Source organism: Myripristis murdjan, chromosome 4, assembly GCF_902150065.1.
Source record: "Myripristis murdjan chromosome 4, fMyrMur1.1, whole genome shotgun sequence".
Classification (NCBI taxonomy): Eukaryota; Metazoa; Chordata; class Actinopteri; order Holocentriformes; family Holocentridae; genus Myripristis; species Myripristis murdjan.
The window spans coordinates 16,554,496-16,577,499 of NC_043983.1; the positions used below are offsets into that span (position 1 = coordinate 16,554,496).

At 44.4% G+C, this 23,004-nt stretch overlaps 3 protein-coding genes across 4 annotated transcripts in view; 1 reads left to right on the forward strand and 2 right to left on the reverse strand.

The window, feature by feature from the left end:
- usp24 (ubiquitin specific peptidase 24) overlaps positions 1-6,415 on the forward strand; it is a 37,288-nt gene extending 30,873 nt beyond the window's left edge. For both annotated transcript variants that reach the window (XM_030048929.1, XM_030048930.1), the window contains 12 exons: positions 277-484; positions 584-673; positions 1,426-1,528; positions 1,616-1,734; positions 1,830-1,943; positions 2,033-2,098; positions 2,217-2,283; positions 2,469-2,547; positions 2,754-2,829; positions 2,965-3,051; positions 3,159-3,269; positions 3,569-6,415. In XM_030048929.1, coding sequence (XP_029904789.1) covers positions 277-484; positions 584-673; positions 1,426-1,528; positions 1,616-1,734; positions 1,830-1,943; positions 2,033-2,098; positions 2,217-2,283; positions 2,469-2,547; positions 2,754-2,829; positions 2,965-3,051; positions 3,159-3,269; positions 3,569-3,631 — 1,183 coding nt within the window. In that variant the 3' untranslated portion in view covers positions 3,632-6,415. The remainder of the gene's footprint in view (positions 1-276; positions 485-583; positions 674-1,425; positions 1,529-1,615; positions 1,735-1,829; positions 1,944-2,032; positions 2,099-2,216; positions 2,284-2,468; positions 2,548-2,753; positions 2,830-2,964; positions 3,052-3,158; positions 3,270-3,568) is intronic.
- Positions 6,416-7,588: 1,173 nt separating this feature from the next.
- Positions 7,589-11,943, reverse strand: pcsk9 (proprotein convertase subtilisin/kexin type 9). The gene is made up of 12 exons (XM_030049799.1): positions 11,635-11,943; positions 11,242-11,433; positions 10,789-10,921; positions 10,573-10,706; positions 10,237-10,378; positions 9,952-10,148; positions 9,653-9,836; positions 9,345-9,524; positions 9,090-9,238; positions 8,829-8,994; positions 8,238-8,404; positions 7,589-8,108 (listed from the first exon to the last, which is right to left on the reverse strand). Exons 1-12 carry the CDS (start codon positions 11,860-11,862, stop codon positions 7,911-7,913), a joined length of 2,070 nt encoding a protein of 689 aa, XP_029905659.1. The 5' UTR covers positions 11,863-11,943; the 3' UTR covers positions 7,589-7,910.
- A 712-nt stretch (positions 11,944-12,655) lies between these two features.
- On the reverse strand, positions 12,656-14,321 carry bsnd (barttin CLCNK type accessory subunit beta). The gene is made up of 3 exons (XM_030050253.1): positions 13,819-14,321; positions 13,611-13,690; positions 12,656-12,962 (listed from the first exon to the last, which is right to left on the reverse strand). The coding sequence occupies exons 1-3, from the start codon at positions 13,993-13,995 to the stop codon at positions 12,866-12,868; spliced, it is 354 nt and encodes a 117-aa protein (XP_029906113.1). The 5' UTR covers positions 13,996-14,321; the 3' UTR covers positions 12,656-12,865.
- Between the last annotated feature and the right edge of the window lie 8,683 nt (positions 14,322-23,004).

The following is a 23,004-nucleotide window of genomic DNA, read 5'->3' on the forward strand; positions in this document are numbered from 1 at the left end:
CAACAACCACGTCTTCTGGGAAAGAATAATTAGCGTGCTCTCTCCCACACACAAACAGCAGTACATTGTAGTGGTAGTACTGTCCTTGCAGAACTGTGTGTGGATGAGAAGAGGTCCTGGTGTCCGTTTTTCAGCGTAGTAATGTGTGAACAGCATATACGTTTTGCATATACAGTGATCCTCCCTTATATTGCTCCTTCATCGAGGATGTAAAATGCTGAATGCCATATGTTCTACAAGCCTCACCTCCTATTTCCCCTTTCACTCTCCTCTTAGGGTTTGTCTGCTGGAATGCAGCGTGAGGGAGGTCAGGGTAGTGGTGGCATCTATCCTGGAGAAGACCTTAGAAAGCGCTCTTCACTTTGGTGACCCAGGACTGGACGGCCTGACTGACGCTCTGCTCTCTTTATTGGACAAAGACGTCCCTGAGAATGTCAAAAACTGTGCACAGTACTTTAGCCTCTTCAGTAACTTCGCTCAGAGGGTAAGAAAGCACTAAATAATAACTACAATATTTGTGCACTATAATTGAAGAGATTTTATTTCTTATTCTTTTTGTGCTCTCTCTCTCTCTCTGTCCCAGGGTTACAATCCTTGTCAGTTGTTGCTGAAACACTCTGCTTATCGGCGGATGCTCATCTTCCTGCTGGGCCCCAACAGGCAGAACAACCAGGTAGGGCTGCATAATTACTTGTGTTTAATACTGCACCTCGATTCTTGTCACTTTGTCACTGTGATTCTGTCCCTTGCACTTTTTGCTGTTAAGTCACTCTGATTATGGTGTTTTTCATCTTGTTTAAATTTATTCTGGCCTTGCTCTCTTTGGAAACTTTGGACACTTCTGAAAGTAGTATCACCAAAATGCCTAAAATGTAAATAGTTAATCATTTTCACAGTGATTAGTCACAGAATTTTTGTGGTATTGGAACAAACGTTGTTTGATACCATTTCATTTAAAATTTGCTCTGTTACACAAAATAATAAAATGCTGATATAAGGTGCAAAAAAACTAAAAATTTCCAGGATCAGTTTTGTTTTAGCCCTAATCAGGCTGCAGCATAACCAGGTAAATCTGAGTTTGTGGAAGCCGACAAGGCTTCATTCAGACCAACTGACTGCTGAAGTACATATGCTCTTTTTTTATGTGTCATTTGTTTGTACTCTGTTTTGCATTGCAAAAACCTAAAAATAAAAAAATGAAAATGCATTCCTTGTAGTGGTTTTGGGCTTGTGCATTATTGATCATACATTTTTGCATCTTACCACAAATAGCCTACAAGTTAAGTTGATCGTTTTTTCTATGCAGTTGGAACATTCTGTCTTTGAACACAGCTTATCGCTTGTGAGCAAAGCAACAGTTCAGCTGACTGTGGTATAACACAGGCTCCAGTCTGACATTTTGGCAACATCTTTCTCTTGCTACAGAACCGGCGGTGGAGTCCAGCCCAGGCTCGGGAGTTCCTTCACCTCCATAGCACTCTGGCTCTCATCACTCTGCACTCGGACCTCAGCACACACCGCACCCAGAGTGAGTCATAATCACTGCAGGTTTGATATTTTCCTATGATCCACCTTTACAGTCTGACTGTATTTTCTCACCTGTTGTGTTCTTCAGCTCCAGGAGTGTTGAAGCTGAGTGTGAGTAGCATCCCGTCCGCCAGCCCTCTCCTACCCCTCCACTCAGACATCATGGCCTCACTCTTCACTCCAGAGGGGCAGCCCTATCTTCTAGAGGTAACATAGACCAACAGCTCATAGTGTTTAGGTGAGGATTTGTTAAAGGTTATCAGCCTGGGAGTAAAATTTCTCTTACGTTGTGTATCCATCAGGTGATGTTTGCTATGCGTGAGCTGTCAGGTCCCTTGTCCCTCCTGATTGAGATGATCACCTACTGCTCTTACTGTAACGAGTCTTTCTCCCTGGGAGTCCTTCAGTTACTCAAGGTAAGAAAGCTGCTAAAACCTTACATGCATAGCTGTCTGAGCCATCAAACACGTCGATGACGAGCTCTCGAATGGTTTGTGTGTCACAGACCCAGCTGGAGACGGCTCCACCTCACGAGCTAAAGAACATTTTCCAGATGCTTCAGGAGCTGCTGGTGAGTGGCAGTTGTCAGTCTGTCTCCATCCTTAACTCAGCGAGTAATCACCTCATGATTAGTTTGATCCAAATTATGATCAGCTTTATTAACCATTACATTAATCTTTCATCTTCAGGTAGTAGAAGACCCTCTGCAAACCCAGAGACTCAAGTATGCTTTTGAGTCAGAGAAAGGCCTATTAGGTAGGTTGTGTTAGGTCAAACAACAGCAAACGGCAAAAAAGACTTCAGAGTGAACTTTTTTCTTACTAACACAGTTGGTGAACCACTGTGCCACTATAACATAGTCTAACATCTGTATTTTTGTGACAGCTAAATCCACATAGTATGTGTGTAAGAAGGCGTAACTGACTGCTCTCCTTCCACAGCTTTGATGCACCAGAGCAACAATGTTGACAGCAGCCGCTGCTACCAGTGTGTCAAGTTCTTGGTCACACTGGCCCAAAAGTGAGTTTCTCTTGAGGTCCGAGGTCAGGGCTATACAGGAATAGAAATTCTCAGAGAAATACTTAATTCTTAATTCTGGGCAATTTTAGTTATATATTATATTATTATTATTATTATTATTATTATTATTATTATTATTACATTGTTATTATTATCTTAGATAAAATAAGGGCAATGCAGAATTCTGAATCACCTTTCTTCACCAGGTGCACCGCAGCTAAAGATTACTTTAAGGATCTGTCTGGTCACTGGAGCTGGGCGGTGCAGTGGTTACAGAAAAAAGTAAGCCTCTAAAATGCCACATCAGTGCTTATATGGGATGAACGCATTTTATACAGTTTTATACACTGTGATTGAAACTCTTTCTAATATAGCACCTGTTATTGTGTTTTTCCATCATATTTCTTCTTCTCTTAGATGTCAGAACATTACTGGACTCCACAGAGCAACGTCTCCAACGAGACATCCACCAATAAAACTTTCCAGCGCACTATCTCAGCACAGGTACACAAACGTGGCTGGTACCTGTTTTTTTTTTTCTTGTCCCTCTCTTGTATAGTTACTTGTATGTGTAATCTTCTGCGTGTGTGTGTGTGTCTCCATCTCTCTAGGATACTTTGGCCTATGCCACAGCACTGTTAAATGAGAAGGAGCAGTCTGGCAGCAGTAATGGCTCTGATGGCAGCCCAGCAAATGAAAATGCTGACCGCAGTCTCCGACAGGTATCCCTGTGCCATGTCCCCATGACCAGCTCAGCTCTGGCTTCTGTCAAAAGCACTCCTGCTGTGCCGTATTAGCGTGCCCACACAACAGTTAATACTGACAGATTATTTGTGGCACATGCATGAATACTAAAGCTAATGGAGACGGAGGAGTTATGAGTGTGTTGATTAGAGATTACGGTCCCACTGTCACACAACGTAGTGTACGGCTATTCCTGCACAAACTGTGTTTCCGTCCCTCATAAAAAGGCCGCATCACTCTGTTCTCTTTCTAACGATCCTCTCTGTCTCTCTTTCAGGGTTCTGAGTCTCCCATGATGCTTGGTGATTCGAAGAGCGATTTAGAGGATGTAGACCCTTAGTTCATCCAACCAGCAGGATCCCTCCAATGGAGAGGCAGCACAGCTCTCGGCAGCCACTAGAAAGACTGCACTTCACCTCTGATTGGTCAGGACTCCACTACAGCCAATCAGAACACTTATTCTCTCAGTCGCTATGGCAATGAAGGAGCTGTGAATAAAACATGAATCACTTCCTGCCAGACCAGCCCAGGAGTTACTGGAGCTGGATCATCATTAAGGGCAGGAGAGCTGATTATAGGGAAGTGGAAACCTTCCATGATAATGGATGACTTCAGTTTATCCTTTTATTCATTCATTCACTCAGAATGACAAAAATATTGAGGATGGGGTTGTGTTGTGTTTTAACAATTTTTTTTGCTCATATTTGCCAATGTATCTACATAGACATATTCATATTGTAAAGATTTGTTTCATAGATGTAATTTCCAATGTAAAATAATATTTTAAAGTCTCCTGTGCTCTTCTCCACAACCATGTAATTGCAAGAGGTAGCGTCACCTCACCTGCTCTAGAGGAACTTGCATACAGAAGTGTGTGCACATGTACAGGAACACCAATACACACACACACACTAGCACGCAACAGTGGTGGAGTTAAGTAAGCACTTTATAGTCCAACCCAGTCTATTGTGATGCACAGCAGCACTGGTCAGTTCCTCTAGAGGAGGGCACGTCCCACCTCCTCACACGTGTCTCCTCTTCCTCTTTTGCTTTTTGACACATTAGAGCAACTTATATCCCCAGTGCCACATATGCAGACACATGATAGCAAGCCCTTATAGCAAGCCACTCAGCCTGTGACTGAATCTTTGACCCTGGTATCCGCAGTGTAGCCATGGGAATGCAGTATGACAGGCCTTGTCCTAGAAACTGGACAGAACCAGGCCCGAAGCAAATCTGGAAAGAGCCACGCCCTGGTCAGCACTCTCTTTTCCTTTTCTGGCTGACGAGCAGCTCATCTGCTGGATTTTACTCTTTTCTTGCGTTTCTCTGTGTTTTATGTGTTTACTTTGCTGGCTTCTTCTAGTTGGGATGAATTTGGAAAGGAAGTTTAGGGTGAGGGACTCATGCCTTATGCAAGTAAAGCTGCTGTGTGAGTGCACAGACCAGCAGTGGTGGGCCGTCAGTGCTGACTGGAGGGGAGCTCAGGAACATGTTTTATTTTTGGTGCCAATGTTATACACACACATACATGCATACATACACACATATGCACAGACGAAAGCACTATGCTAGAACAACATGCAAACATATGCACATTCGCTCGCTCACTCACTCACTCACTCACAAAAACACAAAGAACAGGTCCTCCTCGCTTCACTGTTACCTCTGTGCTTTATCAGGTTTGATTTGCCAATGGATTTTCTTTTTGTTTTGCCTTTGCTTTCGTCTACCTTTGGAAACACACACAGAGGAATCTAACCCAAATGTAGCCCAAGAAAAACTCCCATGTAAACCATTGCCCTAACCTAGTCATCGGGAGACTTGAAGTGCCTTAACCTCCCGATCGGTCCCCTGCCCCACTTCTTTGACACTGTATTGTCACTTCTCTCTGAGAAGAGGTTAAAGTCTGCTCCTTCTGTCCTGACTGTCACAACACATCAGTCTCTCATCTGGTCATTTACAATCTTGCAGTTGGGACTGCAATAGGGCTTCCTCATTCCCACTAGACCCAAAACGATGGGGGAATTTCCTCTGTGTGTTCCGAGCCAAGGACTGTAGGAATGTAACTGTTGGTTGTTATCTGGATCCTGTGTGTATTCTGGGTGGGGGGTGGGATTTGCGAGTGTCTATGCCCTATTAAAACAGGGTTTAGCTGGACAGGACAGGGTTTTTTGCGATGGTAAAATGCTGCTTCTTTTCACACAATGTAGACTAGAGCAGAGACACATTGTAGATTAGATAGCGATTTATGCTAACTAGTTTGACAGACGTTCAGAAAGAGAACCACATTCTGTGCGTTCTTGAGCATTCACAGTCAGTTTGAAGGGCTCTTCACCCTCTGATTGGCTCTGGTATCAGAAAGAGTCCAAACTAGCTTAGCATATTAGCTCTCAGCTTTAACAGGTCAATGTTTACAGTGTGAGGACCTACTTAGCAATCATGCAAATTTTATTTTTTCAGTTGGAGTCAACATGAGGTCAATCTGCTAAGGCTCCTCTGCATCCTTGCCATGGGGTCTTAGGATAGGGAAATCACTCTGATTGCCTCTCGGCACCACTCAGCCCATTTTCCTCTCTTATCTCACTAGACGTGAATGTGACCCTGTGCTCTCTGGCACCTTTGCATGTGTGACAGTGAGTGGTGGTGAAGTTTGTCTTTACTGTACTGTTTGATGGAGGATAAACCAGCCCCTTGTGTTGTTTGCTGTGTAATTCTCAAATTCGCACTTACTTTCACAAATCCACACCCCTTCTCTGTGGCTGGCTATGTGCTCTCTGATGGAGCTGCATGCAGTCTGCGCCGAGTGACAAGAGGCCATGGCAACATGAGACGAGCTCAGCCCAGAGTCTAGGTTCGCCCCTATACAGCACCAGAAGTACTTTTTAAAAGGCTTCCAAACAATCTTTTCTTTTTATCCCTGGGATGCAGGGAGGGATGGTTAAGTGGGTAGGGATTGGCATCTATACGGGTTTTTACTGTCATTCAATTTTGAACATTCACTTCCGAAAGTCATGGCAGGATTCTGTAATGCATGTTAAAACCCAGTTTTAATTTGTACATCAGAGTTTGATTATGGGGAAATTTGATATAAAATAAACTGGAATGCACAACCTTTTGCAAACATTGTTTTTTGTGTGTTGTTCACAGTTGTGGTCCAAGTATTCAGTACGTAGTTCAGTTCAGTTGGCGAGTGCCAGATAACTATGGTACAAAATGTTCTAATGTCCCAATATTGGATTATACTTATTTCTGGCCTCTGATCCACGTTGAATTATATGGTTCTCAAGTTGACCTTTACTGGATATCTCCCACAGATTCTCAGAGCAGGTGACCTGAGCAGCTCAATCCAACATGAACTGAATTCACTCGATCAGTAATCCATGCACAGATGGACAGACGGCTGCTATGAGGAATTGCTCCTGATAAAGATGTCCAGGTATCCTGTGGCAATTAAACTTGTCTCCACCTATCAATGCACTGTGGCATAGGTTGTTACACAACATAATGGATAGCTGTCCCTGTGGTTTTCCTCATACACAAGTGTGATATAAGTGTATCGCGTATTCATCAGACCATCGAGTTTTTAAAGACCCTTTGTTTTTGTTCGTAAACCTACTGCAAGTCTAGGTTTTTTTTTTGGCTTTGGCTGGGAAAAATTGGAATTCTGCCAAACCACATTCATGTCAAGGTACAATGAGTTGTGCATTCTTTTATATTTGAGTATGAGTATTTCAGTAGCCTTCTAATTTTTCAAACTGTCAGATGACTGTGGCTGTGGCTTGCTCTATGCAGTCTATGTTATCTCTCACTCTTTCATCCAAGAGCTGCTCTGAGCCCAGGCTTTCTTTGGCCTGGATGCCATGGAAAGGGTGAGGGTTAGGACGATCATGTTCTGAAAACACGGGAAACTACTTGCCTACAAGCCCCTGCAGCATTGCACTTGTTGACACACTGAAGCTGATGTGCTTGGCACGTTATCGTCTTATCCTGTCCAAAAGCACTTTAATTGCTACTACACTAAATCTGCCTCAAACCAAATGCTATGTCTCTTCTTCCTCTTTTCCTCTGTATAGTTAAAGAAATGGATTTAAAAGATCTGAAGGTGATTGTAGCTTTAACTTGGATTGACCTCTATCAATCAGAAACATACATCTGCTTATCTGCTACATAGAAAGGGGTCATGACTTGCTACTTTTTGTTGTATGTCGTTCCCCCAAGTTATGAAAGAGCACATCTCCAGGATAACATTTTTATTGGAAATGCTTTATAAAGGTACAAAATTATTGCTCATGTTTCAAGGATAAAGAATCATATATGACGTGGTTTCAAAAAAGCTACCAAGTCAGTGTACATGTGCAAGATGAGGCAACATTCATAAATCTGAAGCATCAGTACAAGATGCTTAAAGGAACACATATCACCTAATCCTAAACCATGAAGCACACCCAGCACTTCTGCAGAGATGCTTACAGTCATGACGGAATACAAATGGTTAAGGTGTTTTCAGAGGTATAGTAAAGAGGAGTAAAAGTGGTCAAAGACAAAGGTGACAACTCAGCACCTGACAACCGACAATATTCTGCTTCCAAGGTGTTGGACATCAAAGTGGCAAGAGCCTAGGAGTGAGGAGACGTGGTAGGCTGCTGTGGTTGTCGAATGCGACAGCACACAGCGATGCCAGCTGCCCCTTCCACTCCTGTGGCACTCCGGACAAAGCAACTGTTGCCCTTAGCAACCGGCCCCAAGATAGCAGAGCCCCGAGAGACTGCAGTGCAGTCTGTCAAAGTCCAGCCAGAGGGACAGGACACCTCAGCCTGTGAGAGAAGAGCCAAAACATTAAACAGTGAAGAAGGGAGAGGATATGATTTCAAAGGGAATGTAAGAGAAGGACCGACATGGACATTTACACATTTCCTCTGCATGTTACCTATCAAAATACGCACCTGCTCACTATCAGATGATATGTGTTCCAACAGGTGACATTCCAGAGACGGAGCATGGCAGCATACTGCGTTCGATGTCACCCCCTCCCTCACCATGCAACGCCTCCGCTCACCATGATGAGGACGTGAGTCAGACAAGACCTCAGCACCAAACCAAGAACTGCAGCCTAAGGAGAGATGAGCCAGTATGGTCAGGCAAAATTACACCAACATGGTTACAATACACATTGAACTGGATTAGTGGTTTTCACACAAAGCTGCAAAAAGCACTGACCAAACCTCCAACCTGGAATCATCATGACAGTAATACAGTTTCAGGTAATGCAAGCTTTTATGAGAAACAGAAATCAAAAATGTCAGATTTGTATATGCATATTTTAGTGGTTAAAAAGTGCGATGAAAACATTGGGGTGAGACGTTTTACTGACTTCTCCAACTCAGTTACACTGATCCCTCTGAACTTCCCACATTAGAACAGTGACCCCAGCTGGACAGCCGCCCTTACAGCGCGATTCAGGTTAACAGCAGCATTTTTACACGTCATTCACACCAGCAAGGACTGTAGTTGCATCTTGTGCCGAGTACCCTTACCAGTCAGGTAGTGTTGCTTGCTGACACACTCAGCATCTTGTCCAGCCTCAGAACTGGAATGGACTTGGCACTGCAGACCACTCACAACGCAGCAACGGGCCACGGCATACACCCCTTTACCCCCTGGCCCGTTATGAGCAACACAATCCATCTGCCCATTATTTTCCTGTGGAAAACAGCATGGAAGGTTTATCACCTTCTAGTGTGCTCAAATGGTTGCATCAGATTTTTTTAAATAAAGAAATGTCTTTTTGAACTCACAATGATGGCCTCTCCCATGCGGACCCCATCAGGGGCGTAGCTGGTACAACCCATCATCTCCTCACCTTGACGACAGCTGATGACTGCCTTGTCAGCAGTCAGGACCCCGGACCTCTCAGACCACACTGACCGACACAGAAGCTCCACATCTACACATACAGTAACACTGAGCCAGATGGGCACACAGAGCAAACTGCACTCAAATGATAAATTTAATTTACTGTGCACGCGTGTGTGAGGGTGTTAGGTGCTAACCTGTGTTGTTGTCTGCTGTATCAGGTGGCATGGCTGCCACCAGGTTTGGTGTGGAGAGACGGTGTGTTTCAGGTAGAGACAGGGGGTTGATTGTGTTGCTAATGGAGTAACGCAGCATCTTCTGGAGGACCTGCACTGATGATGCATTCGGACTAGAGGACAGGATCACTGCTGCTATACCTACACATGCAAAGAAAAACTATTGTAGCAAATAAAAAATACAGACAGCTTTATTTCCAGTTACACAAGTTTTTCTTTTAGTGTGTTTTTTGTGTTTTGCTATTGTGTGTGCATGTCTGTGGTCATACCAGCAGCATGGGCAGCAGCTTGGGAGGTCCCACTAAGGGAAGTGAAACAGGTGCTGCAGTCGCTGCTGGCACTGACTATATCATCGCCTGGTGCAAACAGATCAACACACCGACCAAAGTTGGTGCCACCTGCTCCCAGTGACACGGGCTGGTCTGCTGAGTTCACGGCTCCCACAGTGATGACCTACACAGAGGAGAGCAGTTAAAGTAAAGCCTGTGTGTACGTGTCTGGATAGAATCATGGTGCCAAAAGTTGCCATATTAAATGTGTGTGTGTGTGTGTGCGCCTGTGCATGCACCTCGGGCTCTGAGGCAGGTGAGTAGAGGCAAGCGTCATCTCTAAAGTTGCCTGCAGCAGCAATGACCACAGCTCCATCACGCACCATGTCCCGACAGGCCATGTTTAATGAACGGCTGAAGCCACCGATGAAAGGCAGCAACACAACTACTGCACCCGTTGGACGGGCCAGTAAGGCTGCTCGGACATACTCCAACCCTACATGGTGATGTTCAGAAATTGAATGGATTGAGTGATAGAGAAAAATGGTGATAACTGGTAAGAGAGAAGTTCGAGGGCATAATACCTGCCAGGGCTCCTGATACAGTCCCCTTCCCTTGACAATTGAGCACACGAACCAGGTTAACACTGGTGCCCCTGGCAACACCAGAGTCTCGCCCACTCACAACCCCAGCCATGTGTGTACCATGACTGTCACACTGACTGGCCTATAGCAGAGACAAACTTGTACTTAGGAGTGATCTGGTGAGAGTAGCAGCAGAGTGAAATATCTGCAACTGGACAGTCAGTGACTTTGCTGATAATCTAAGCTGGGAGCAGAGAGTGTATAAAAAGATTATTAAGATGAACTGAGAAATAAGCATGCAGTCATCTAGTTTCTTTGTGTGTGGGAGTGTGTAACCTGTCTGTGAACTCTGACTCCATCCTCCTCAGGGACATTGCTGAAGTCTGTGATGAGCACACGGCCCTCAATCTCTCTGTGGGAACTCTGAACGCTGCCGTCCATCAGATACACCTCTGCCATGCCGCCATCATCTACAGAGGAGGTGTGTATGGGCACAAAATCTCATTACTGTGTGTGTGCATGTGTGAGTGAAAGACAGATAGAGGAACTCACTAGGTGGTGTGTATTCCCCAGTGTCCGATGTGGCGGTGTGAGGCTGCAGTAACTTCTTAAGGTTCCAGGGGACACTTTGAGCAAAGATAGACGAGTCCTCCTCTATGTAATCCACATGAGGTAACTTCACCGCCTAGTGAGAACACAGTCAAACATAAGTGATGCACAACTTGGAGGGCAAACCTACCTTCAGCTCAGTATTTAGCCACCTTATAAAACTTCATGATGGACCACAATAAGTAGTGTCAAGCTCACATAATGTATAGAAAACATGTTTTTAAGGGAAAAAAATCTCCTAATGGTCACCACCTGGAGGTCATTGTTAAACCAGACTTTGATTTACCGGTCACTGGTCAAAGGTGAGGAGCCAAGAGGTCAGATAAGCTGTGATGTGTTAGAGATTGTTATTCAGGGGTGCCGCAGCATGCACAGGAGCTGGAGGTCAGAAGTTACCATGTGAAGGACATCACTGCTCATCTTGACCAGGAAGCCGTGCAAAGCTCTAGAGTAGGTTTGCAGGATCTCCAGCAGGTATCCTCTCCTGACTGCCTTGGCTTGCAGCCTCCTGATGGTCCTTTGGACTTGAGAGTCATGGGAGCCCTGACGCAGGATCACCAGGTACTGACCTGGCATACGCCATGCTGCCTAGAGCACAGAACACAGAACACACAGATGCAATATCCACATGTGCAAGAGAAGGCGGGTGACAAAGCATATTCTGTTTTCAAACAGGTGAATGATGCACCATTTGGGCAAAAAGTAAGGTCTTAGAGAGTTAGATGTTGCATCTTCAAAGTTGTCAAATAATCTCATATGTAAATATGTTGGAACAGTGTTTTGCATCACCTTGTTGCACCTGAGGAACTCAGCAGCAGGTTCGGGTAGGATTTCGGGTTTCTTCTCGTCCTGGCGGATCAGGTCTAGTATCATCTGGTCGTCCTCAGAATAATCCTGCGCGCTCACGGCCAAAAACATGAATGCGCACAAACACAGCGCCCAGCAGGTCCAGTCTAAGGCGCAACGCATTCCCGCGACCACTCTTGGATTTTTTCCAGTAAATTTAACAGCATTCATTATAAAATTGTACAAATTCACTAATTACTTTTTATTTTATGATAATCTCACATTTGCCCGGGATTTTTGGTCTCTCCGCCAGCCATGTGTCTTGTATCCCAACAGTAGGATAAAGTCTTCAACACGTTATAAAATGTACTCGGGAAAAAAAAAATCTAACAATTGATTCTTACAATTGAAGGCGGGGACTGGTGACGTCTCAGGGGCTCACGCCACCGCTTTAGTATCGAATGATTCTCCTCCGTTAAAAACACCTCTGCCTGAATCTGTGGCGGAGTCATGTTTCACACTGTCGGGGACAGCCGCCATCCTCAATTTAACCCACTTTGATTCAAACTTTACTGCATCCCAAATTACACTGTAGCTACTTTCAGATCAATTAGCCTATAATTAGTGTTATTTGTTAATGCGGTTATTAAGATGTGCAATTAATATTAATGCTGTGTGTCAATTAGATAATAAACAAGTCATGTATAAGATGTAGGTTCTTCCGAATATGGCTGGTTGAATGTGTGCGGAAACAATAAGGCGGATGATGGTGAGTTAATATTTGTCGTTTTCTTCAGGTTCTTCAAGTTTGCATAGTTGTGGTCCTGAGTTGCGCTCTTAGGTGTTGAGCGCGTCTCTCTCTCTCTCTCTCTCTCGCTCTCTCTCTCTCGCTCTCTCTCTCTCGCTCTCTCAATAGCAAATAGTGCCATCTTCTGGGACTACCAAGCATACAGAGGTAACTTTATTACTTTATTGCGCATTTTGCATTGACACGATGTGGTGGGAGCCTGTTGGGATGGGGCCAACAGGTTTCCATTAGCTGTAAAAATCCACTATCAAACAGCATCATGACTGAGTGGAGCTGACATTATGGGAAAGACTCTTTAAAAGATATGAAACCACTCTGTCCTAGTGTCCTAAGCAGAAAGATACTCGGGAGTCTTGTGATGGGACTGATGAGGTGCTTCCCATGGTGCACCTGTGTCTGGACGCTCCTCTGTGCCCCCTCAGCAGATCAGACCAGGTGCAGAGTGGGACAGCTGTGACAGTGACTGGTCAGGGGTTCAGTGAGGGGACTGTTGGATTTTTGCCAACTGAAGCCAGGAATAATTCTGAAACGAGATGACAGAAAAAAAAGTTTAGTCAAGTTACAACTTTTAATGCCATTTTTAACCTTTTCTTTATCCAGTGAAATGTTTTCCTGAGCACGCACACTCTTATCGAGCTCTGTCCTGCTCCACATTCACATAATTACTAACATTCACGTGTGGGCGCTGGCCAGTATAACCACTGTTTTCATGTGTTGGCCACTAAGCTAACTGAGGGTTAAGCGCTTTAATCAAGGGCACATTAATGGTAGTTTCTGAGGGAGGGGACGGTGTTACTCATTTTCCCAGCTGGTCTGGATTTCCAAGCCAGTGACTTTCCAGTCACAAGCACGCTGCTCCTTTTATCTGTTCTACTTTTCTCTGTCCTCACCACTTCCTCATTACCCACCTCCTTTATGCTCTGCTGCTACCGCTACTCCATCACATCATCATTAATTTTCCCCTAAAGATAAGATAATAACATTAATATCTACGGTATAATTAGTGCAGTCGCCCTCCCGTCACTGAACCATATTGCACTGCTGCTGTCTCCATGTTAGTGTCCTGAGATGACAGACCACAGGGAGTCGTTAAGGCCTGAGTGAACGCTTTCCCGGCAATTGGCTATTAGGCCAGAGTGTGTATGTGTGTGTGTATTTGATATTACGGTACCTCTGATGTTTTGTTTCAGCTGAAGTATACACGCTATCCTGCAGCCTCTTCTCTTCCTGAATCTGAGGAGCCAACATGACCTAAGAAACACACACACACACACACACACACACACACACACACACAATCCATTAGCAATCAAATCTCCACTTGATATTGCATACCATCTCTTATCACTTTCTCTCCAACACTCATGAGCTTTATCTACCTTGGGGTAGCACTGGCAGAGGCTCCATACAGTCCCGATAGCCACCATGGTGACACCCAGGACACACACAGTGGCGTAGACATGGGGTCGCTCCTCAGTCATGATGAACAAGCCAAACGCTGACACACACAGCCCTGCCACTATCAGTCCATAGCGATATGGCTTCCCTTCTACCATTGCCGCAGCCACAGCAACCCTTTGAAGTCAACACTGCAAACTTGGCCTGTGTGAAAACGGCTGGGCTTGATACTGAAGTGCCTTGCCTGCTGGTTAGGCTTCAATAGTCGGGTGGTGTGTGTGGAGACTTTGTGTTTTGTGTCAGGGCTTGAAGGTGAGGGTGGAGAAAGCCAGGTTAGGGTTCCACTCTGCTGCCTATTACAGCCTGCAGGTCTAAAATTGCAGGTGTGTGTAATGGGTCACCTTGCCTCAAACTGTGGGCAATAAGGGGGGCCACAACCCAGCTCCTGGACCTCTCACCTATGAGGCCCATTGGGCAAAAACCATCTTGCATAATACTCACCAACACAGCTATTTATTTATTACTATTATTAGTTTTAGACCATGATAAGATGTAATAATAATGGAAAAAGTAACACTTGTACACACTGAAGTGGCACTTTTGTCAGTGTCATTTCATCTTCAAGCACTTCAGTTAATATTTACTTTACAAAGACTTAATCACATTGTATGTAAACACCTAGACACATTGTAGATTGCGCGAAAACACTGTTACATTAATGAGCAAGTGATGTAGTTAGTGATTACAGCTGTATGTCATAGGAAGACTCATGGGGCTTGCTACGAAACAGTGCTTGAAGGCGCACTGACACAGGCAAAAGTGTCACATTTTTATTTTTATACTGTGTTGAGAGGTAATAATAAGAATTTTGCAAGACAGATTTTGCCCCATCAACCTTCCATACTCGTGTTCTCTCTCCTCCTCAGCCATTCATTTTATAGTTTCTGCGTATGTTTTTTTTAGCACCGTGTAGGATTTTCAGTGCTAGTTAGGAGGTGACTCATAGATAAGTAAACATTCCTCATCACAATGTTTCCGGAGTTTCCTTCTCAAATAAACAATCCATCATTTTTAAGTGCAACACCACCCACAGAGAGCTGGACAGCTATTCCTTAACTCAAGTTTATAGTAACATCGCAACATAACACAACACTGAATGTTCCTTCCAACACTGGATACAAACCTTATGGAGTAACACTGTTCTGTTTAACATTCTGCTGTCGACAATTAAGGCATTTTGCTTTGGAATAAGTTGTTAGTAAATCTTGTGCAAAGTTGTGAGCGGAAAGAGTGCAGACACAGAGTGACACGTTGTATAGCTGGGTGTAAGGAAAGAAAAAGTGTCGTGCAGCCACAGTAGTAGGTCACATAGACAGATTCCAGTGGGCCACTAGAGCCCTTTGATTAGCTTTATCCTTACTTGATGTCTACAACTCTATAAATTTGGGGTTGCAGCCAGTCTGTTGACATTAATCCCTTCACTCAGTTGTACAGTTACATAATGGTCTTCTCAAGAAAGGATCAGGGGTGGGGGGTGAAGCAGAGTTGTAGTGATCTCCTGCCCCCTCTCCAGTCAATCAATCACAACACAGTTACTAGACAGCAAGGCCACATTGAGATTCAGTCTGTGAAAGTCTTCAGTCTACCTCCTGTAGTTCCTTTTAATGTTTGTTTGGGTTCAGGATGGCTGTCGTAAGGCACAGATCAGGCTGATAAAGCGAGTTCACTCTTAGTAAGATGGATCCCTGCATGGCTCTCGCTAAGACCCAAAGACAAAGGCACTGGCGTGGGGAAAAGATGTCAACCAGATCATTGCTCTCCCTCAAAGTGAGAGGTCATAGCTGTGGAGCATGTTCTTGGCTCTTCATTACTGTGTCGTAGGATGGAGGAGGCTCCATGTCCCATGGAGGTGGAGTGGATGGCAGGGAGGGCTCCGGCTCAGGCCTCCTGCTTACAGAGTCCTCTGACATCTCTCGCCGAATCCGGTCCAACCTCCTAAGGAGAGAAAGAGAGAGAGACAGTGGGATGTGTGGGTGTGTGCTGACTTTGCTTTGGCTGCCTGACAGGAAATGCCCATTTATTTCCATCATTAGTCATTTAATGCTGCTTTCCTTGCAAGCACAGTTTCACTTTTGTATTATCTTTGAAAATCCAAGGCACAAACATCCATTGTCCCTCACTTTTAAAGAAGAATTCAGAGACACTGCCTCCGAGTGAATATGGACTCTCTCAGGTCAGTGTCTGGAGGTAGAAAAAGCCTTGATGATGGAAACTGTGTTCCTGGCTTGTCTCCTCTACTGGGCCGGACAATGAGCAGAGCACGTCTTGTTTAAATTCACAAGCCATCATAGATTACCTCAGACAATGCCAGGGGAGTCTGTCAGCCACATTGTGTGCAGTTGTGAGCCTGCATGTGTGCCTTCTGTTTTCTCCGTGACCTACTTCTATAATCAGTCCATAATCAGAACATCTATTGCTTTCCAATTCTCTGGGTCACAATTTCGGTGTTTTCCAGTTCCTGCTGCATTTCACAGTTCTTGTCACACTATTGTGTTGCAATATATTTTGCATTGTGTCCAAGAGGTTGATTAAACACACTATTTGACAGCTCATCTGTCTAAAGGGTGACCTGAGAAAAAGACTATCGGTATACAACACAAATGCATATCTTGAAAAACAGATGAGAGGCCTGAAAGCTTCACAGCCTCTGATATTAAAGACTGTAAAGAAGAAGGCCCATTAGTCATGAGGGAAAGACATCCAAGGCACTCCTAAAAGGCCTCTGTTCTATTTGGCATTCATTATGAAAAGTTTGGACATGGTTTGTAAACTTTTCATGATGCATTGCCAAAGAGAATAACGCTTTAAAACTATTTTGGACTGCTTTGGATCTCCTCATCCTCGCACATGCATGTGGCTTTGTGTGCATGTGTACCTTTGTATGGCCACGGCCTGATGTGGGCTGAAGCGGGTGCCGGTGCGTGGGTGCAGGAGGAAGTGACCGGGCACCGCCACCTGGAGATTCTTCATGGCGACACAGAGCCCCGTGACCACCAGCCCTGTGCCCCCCAGGCCCAGAAACAACCCAAGTATAAACAGGGGGAGAACCTGGCCTATACACAGGGCCATGACCACCCCCACGGTCATCAGCACCAGGCCCAGGCACAGCACCACACCATGGGGGAACGGCATCCCTGCTTGGCCGCACTGCAGCTTCTTCACCTAGCTGCACCTCCACTTCACCACTACTGCCAGTCTGCAACACACACACACACACACACACACACACACACACAGAGAGAGAGAGAGAGAGAGAGAGAGAGAGAGAGAGAGAGAGAGAGAGAGAGGTAGTGTACAAGACTTCAGCTCAAACTGCTAGTACGTGAGGCTGAGTGATAGAGAGAAGAAGAAAACAGAGGCATTCCCTGCTTTGCCTCAAACAAGCGAGGAAGCAAAAAGGCGAGGTGATTTCGCGAGTAACGCGCGGACACAATAGCCTCTATACATTCCGCGAACATGTTAATTATCTGTGTGTGCGCGTGCGTAAGTGCGTGTGTGAAGGCTGACGATCAACATCGATCCACGATACCTGATAGGAACTCACGCTAGAGCGAGGAGCTGTTCAGCAGACGCGTGTCAGGACTGAAAGCCAGGCTGTTGTTGTTGTTGTTGTTGTTGTTGTTGTTGTTGTTATTGTTATCAGCGCCGCGTCTTCTCCTCTTCATCAAGTTTCACTTCCCTCAGGATGCCCATATGGCGTCCGAGCCCTACAAAAACTCTGGGTAAAAGGAAAAACGCTCTCTCCACTTCAGTGCGCGTCCTACGATCACACAGGCTTATCAAAGTAGACCGCGCCCGTGTTAAAAGGTCTTCTGCCGCCTGCTTTTCTCTTTCTGCAGAGGCATATCCGGTTCGCTGTTGTCAAGGCATTGAAAATCATTAGGATATGAGTTAATCTCGCAATGTGGGCTGAGCACTCCCTGGTCTTCATCTGGCTACAGCAGCCCCGTACTGAGCGAGGAAGTCTTTTTATGAGGAAGGCTTTTCAGTGACGAGGAATAAAGCGCAGGGCGGGCGCAAGGTCTGAACAATGTCAGGCTCCTTCTGTTTGGGCATGCTGTTTGCAGAGGGGAGAGAGAATTATAGCCTGAACTATGAACCGATAAAACCTATGAACCAAACAGCCTATTTCATTTTTTGGACGGATGCCTGGCTGTGGCTCTGCTGGGGCTGGAGCAGAGTCACTTATTAATGGCCAGGCTACTTTTAAATGAGTTTAGGTCTGCTTGAAGTAAAAAAAAAAAAAAAAAAAAAAAAAAAATGTAATTGTCAATGACTAGCCAAATGTAGGCTATATTATATATCAGATTAAGAGTTTGTTCATCGGAGCATTGCAGGCATCTCCATTCATCACAAATCCAACTGTTCCACTGTTTTTTACTCTTTTTTTAAAATCTCTTTGCATCAGTGGTTAGTTTGTATATTCTGAAAGGAATCAAAAAAGCACTGCAATTGTTCCAGAAAGCACTCAAACCTTTATTAATATCATACTTTGCAGAGCAGTGATCTTCTCCACCCTTAACTGCTTATCCCCACTTTTATTTCCGTTACACTGTTACATTCTAGCAATAAATTAAAGCCTTTGATTTGCAGACCACATGTACCCAAGTTTAGGAATGTGAATATGAGGCCTTCATGATTGACATAGTGTAGCCATTAAATTTCCCTGGCCCTTAGTAGCTCTTGCTGATTGAGGAGACCACCAAGAGTCAGCTTGTGTGTCCTTAATCATTGTTTTATTAAATAAAGTTGAATACATGATTTAAAAGATGACACACCTGTCTCCCTTGAATAAGCAGCCAGGCCTAGCTGGCCAAGACTAAAACATGTTAAGCCTGGAAGCATGCACATTCATAAAAGGCACAATTGACAATAACCTGTTTGCCAGTCCTCTTTCCTGTGACCTGTATCAAAATCAAGAAGTTGTAGTTTGTTGTGTGCAAAGCTCATGTAGACCCATTAGAGCCGTCTAAAAGTGAACTATCCTTGTGTTCTTAAAGATTAGGATAGTATAGATATTTATAGTCACCCCCTAAAGTTCAGCATAGTGCAGCATCTCATTTTAGGGGCAATGAAGGGAATGATTGTCTTCCTTGCAGAAATAATTCAATGCAACGATGAGTTTGAAAAGAAATCATGAGAGGACACGGTTTATCCCACGCCACTCTTTCTTAATTGTGGACAACTCACATGACTGCAGCAGATTTGTAGGTAACTGACAAAATAGAAGAAACACTTGACCTGTATCTAAGGGATGCAAAGTATATTGAAAGCAGGTGCTCATACAGGTGCAGACCTTTCAACCTGCTGGCATCCTATTCTACTTTTACTCACTGTTTTGGATCAATGAGGATGGCTTGGTGACCTTGAGAGGATGGATGGAAGTTTGGATGTGAACGTGTATACTCCTAAAACAATTGTTCAAACAGACAAGCAGCTCTGAATTAAATCACTGCAAATGTCAATCTAAGACATGAACAGGCAGTTAATCAAGAACAAAGTTCTCCATCAAGAAGTGTACAGAGAGGGATACTGTGGTCAGGTTGCAATACTTAAACCCTTAAACCCCTGGCATTTTTGCCAGTGAATTGCAGTGGTCTACTCAGCAGTGGAAAAAAGTCATACGGTCAGATGAGTCATCCTTCCCCCTGTTCTCTGCAAGCAGATGAATGTATGTGTGGCACACACCAGAGAAGTCTAAGCCTGAATGCTGGTTTCCCACAGTGAATCGTCCCTGCAGCTTTATGAGGGTGTGGAGTGCCTTCCTTTTTTTGGTGAACCCAGTACCTTAGAGCACAAGGTAAATGCCAGCAAACTCAAGCCACTCTCAGTGACCACTTCATCTTATGGTGACGCATGTCAGTTCTGATGATGGGGGTGAGTCTTCCAGGATGATGATGCCCACATCTGTGGGATTAACTGATCCCGGAATCATCAACTTGCCACAAAAACAATGTAAGTCTTATACTATGTCCACTGCAAAAAATAGATCTCAATGCAATTGAGCAGTTTTTGGGAGACTCTAAAGCTGGGCATTTTCCACTGCCAACTCTAAAACACCAAATTACAGAATTTTGTTCTGGAAGGATCATGTCCAATAGAGTTTCAGGCACTTGTGCAATCTGTGCCAAGACACACTCAAACCGTTCTGCTAGCTCAGAGTGGCCCAAATATCTCTTAAGACCTTTTGTTGGTGTTTCCTTTATTTAGGTTACCTGAGGATAGGGCGACATTTGCTTAATCTACCTTTCTTTTGTGTCATGGAATTAGGTCTGCGTAATTCTGCAGTATATTTACAGAAACACTGGAAAACATGCTAAAACCTACTTTGTTACCACCAGAAAGAAGCATGCTGCAAATGTTTGCCTTTAATAAACTTTGTTAATGTCATTTGATATAGTCCAAACCAGACAGCTCGGGTGGTTGTAGACCCTGAGTAGACTAATGCCCCCACCCCCACCCCATCTCAGCCTCTTCATTCTTCAGTCTGATGTAGAAAGAGGCAGAGTTTTGACATCATCCAACATCACACCTCAAAGCTGATCTCTCTTGATTGTCCAAACAGGGGCTCTGTTGCCAGCTGTGTGTCTGAGTATGCACGGCGCAAGTGTGTAGAGCTGCACGTCGTCTTGATCGCAACCTCATAGGGAGGCGGGGGTCCCAGCCATGGAGGAGGGTGGGCCGATGGACTGAGACACCCTGGGTCCATGGGAGGGTAGTCAAATTCCTCACCACGAGCACCATGCCGCAGGCGGTCCTGGGTCCTATGAACAAAATAGCACTGACATTAGATAATCACATGGAGACTGAGGGTGTGTGACACCAGATCACACATTTCTATACTGTATATCCAGTTTCATCTGTGGTGCTGGTTGTTGCAGACATCAGACACTAGATGGCAGATGAAGCTCTCAGTGAGAGGTGGTGTTCCATTGCTATGACCAAGAATTAAGCCTCATGAAAGGAATGGACATCCTGGATGTGGATGATGATGCAAAGAATTATAGCAGTGGTGCAACCATGTGCCATCAAGGGCTATTTTTATGTTTATGTTTTCCCAAGAGAACCTCTGATGTCAATAAAGCATAAAATATGGACCTACTGGAGCCACATTGCAAAGAATGACCTGGAGAATGTGGAAAAGTTGATTGTGATTGCACATAGGGTCAGAAGTTATACTATGTTACATTAAGTTCATTTGGTATATAAACCTTCAAATTTTCTATGTGTTCACAAAATAGGTCTTTTTATCACCGATTGAGAAACTCAAAATTGTACACTTGATGTAACTGTGTTCAGAAATATTGACTATACTGTACAAAACCATAGACATATGAATATTTAGATTGAGTGGTATTCTTATTTGACCCACCTAGGCAGAAACGCTGACTGGGACTCCGGGAAGCGGCTCCCCGGGGGTGTGAAGAGGACATGGCTCCCGAAGCTGGGGTAGTCATTGTATGGATAGGGGCACTCTGAGTCGTACTCTCGCACGGGACTCTTGCTGTTCATAGCCCAAAACAGTCCCAGAATGAGCATGACCGCTCCTAGCACCACGCAGCAGAGGGAGAAGGCCTGCAGACGGCTCTGGGACGAGGTCAGGAAGGCTGTGCAGCCCCCTGTCACAATGAGGAAGACTCCGATAAAGATTGCTCCATGGTGCAGAGAAGGCATCGTGCTAAGAGGTTACTAGAGCTATGACTAGACTACGACCAGCTGTGGTGACACTTACTCATGTACCACCCCACTCAATGTAGAGTGCACTCCTCATGCGCACCAGTAATGATCAGACACTAAAATAATTCAGTCTGTGCAGTTACAGAAATCTTTTCACAAGAGAGAAATGCTACCTGAGTCCTTCTTGACTTATTTTTTCCATCCTTTTCATCTCCAAGAGGGCTGAAAAATAGTCCATAGAGGCTCAGATATTCCCTACAGGTGGATCCTCTGGAAAAACAATAACTTTATTTGGAGGCAGTCTCTAAAAAAAGCGGCTCCGTGAGCGGATTGAAGCTCTCCTGGCTTGTGTGGACTGTGTGTTTATCATCAAGGAAGATGGACGAGAGGACGGCAGCCCATTAAGGAATCTTTACTGGAGCCCCACCCTCCCTCTGTCTAATGTGTCTGAAGGGTACCACTTTATCCATGTGCGTGTGTGTGTGTGTGTTTGTGGGAAAGAGAGAGAGAGAGAGAGAGAGAGAGAGAGAAGGGGGGTTGGGGTGATTTGCAGTTGGGACCATATTAAATGTACTGCATATGAAATAGTCTGAAAAACACTTCAATGTTTGTTTAAAGTTGTAAGTCAGGTAAATCTGGGGAATCATTTTAAAGGTTTCATATTTATTATGAAATTTGGCACAGTGAACAGCTACAATCACTCACAAAAACAGGGTACACTATAGTAAAGTAGAAAAAAATAGTAGAAAAAGGTGCTTTTGTTGACGCATCATTTGGGGAAAAGTGTTTTGCTTTTTAGATCGCCTGCCAGTTACTTCATCTGTAATTTTATTACCTTTATTGAACCTTTGCTAATAGCCTTTCTTACAGCCACTGTGGGAATATGGGCAACATTTACCATTTTCCCTTTTCCGCATGTAATGTCATCTTGTGTTTGCAAAGTAATCCTGACCTCACTGAGAGTGATTACAGCTTAATGGACACTCAAGGGATGATTTTACAACCCATGATATGTTATAAACAACATGTGTTGTTAGGCTGTTCTGTGGTGAAAAGTGACATGAATGTGCATTGTCCAAACAAAAACACACAGATGTGACGCATCTATGTGCCACATCACATTAGGAAACCACACACACACACGCACACACACAAGTTTAAACCCTGATGACAGGCTCACCTTTAAGCAAGTAAACAAATGTACCCACCTCATTCCATTTTCAAAGCAGACCAAACAGTTAAATAACCATTTTTCAGCCATCACTGGTAAACAGCCGCCTCATTTTTTACTCTATTATTGTGTCTTTCTACTGCATGAGCTAATTTGTCAGGATTACAGACTACGCAATTGCTTTGGGCCAATGTGTAGTGTGGGCAACAGGCCACTGTTTCATGCACAGGCTGTTTTACTGTAGACTACAAATACAGTG

Excerpts from the sequence above, each read along its gene's own strand:
- bsnd (XM_030050253.1), bottom strand. The coding sequence starts at position 13,995 with ATGGTAGAAGGGAAGCCATATCGCTATGGACTGATAGTGGCAGGGCTG. Across the intron at positions 13,691-13,818 it reads TCTGCCAGTGCTACCCCAAG|GTCATGTTGGCTCCTCAGAT; the intron begins GTAGATAAAGCT and ends TGTGTTTCTTAG. Across the intron at positions 12,963-13,610 it reads GCTGAAACAAAACATCAGAG|AATTATTCCTGGCTTCAGTT; the intron begins GTACCGTAATAT and ends ATCTCGTTTCAG.
- pcsk9 (XM_030049799.1), bottom strand. The coding sequence starts at position 11,862 with ATGAATGCTGTTAAATTTACTGGAAAAAATCCAAGAGTGGTCGCGGGA. Across the intron at positions 9,837-9,951 it reads CACCTGCCTCAGAGCCCGAG|GTCATCACTGTGGGAGCCGT; the intron begins GTGCATGCACAG and ends TCCTCTGTGTAG. Across the intron at positions 8,995-9,089 it reads GCATGGGAGAGGCCATCATT|GAAAATAATGGGCAGATGGA; the intron begins GTGAGTTCAAAA and ends TGTTTTCCACAG.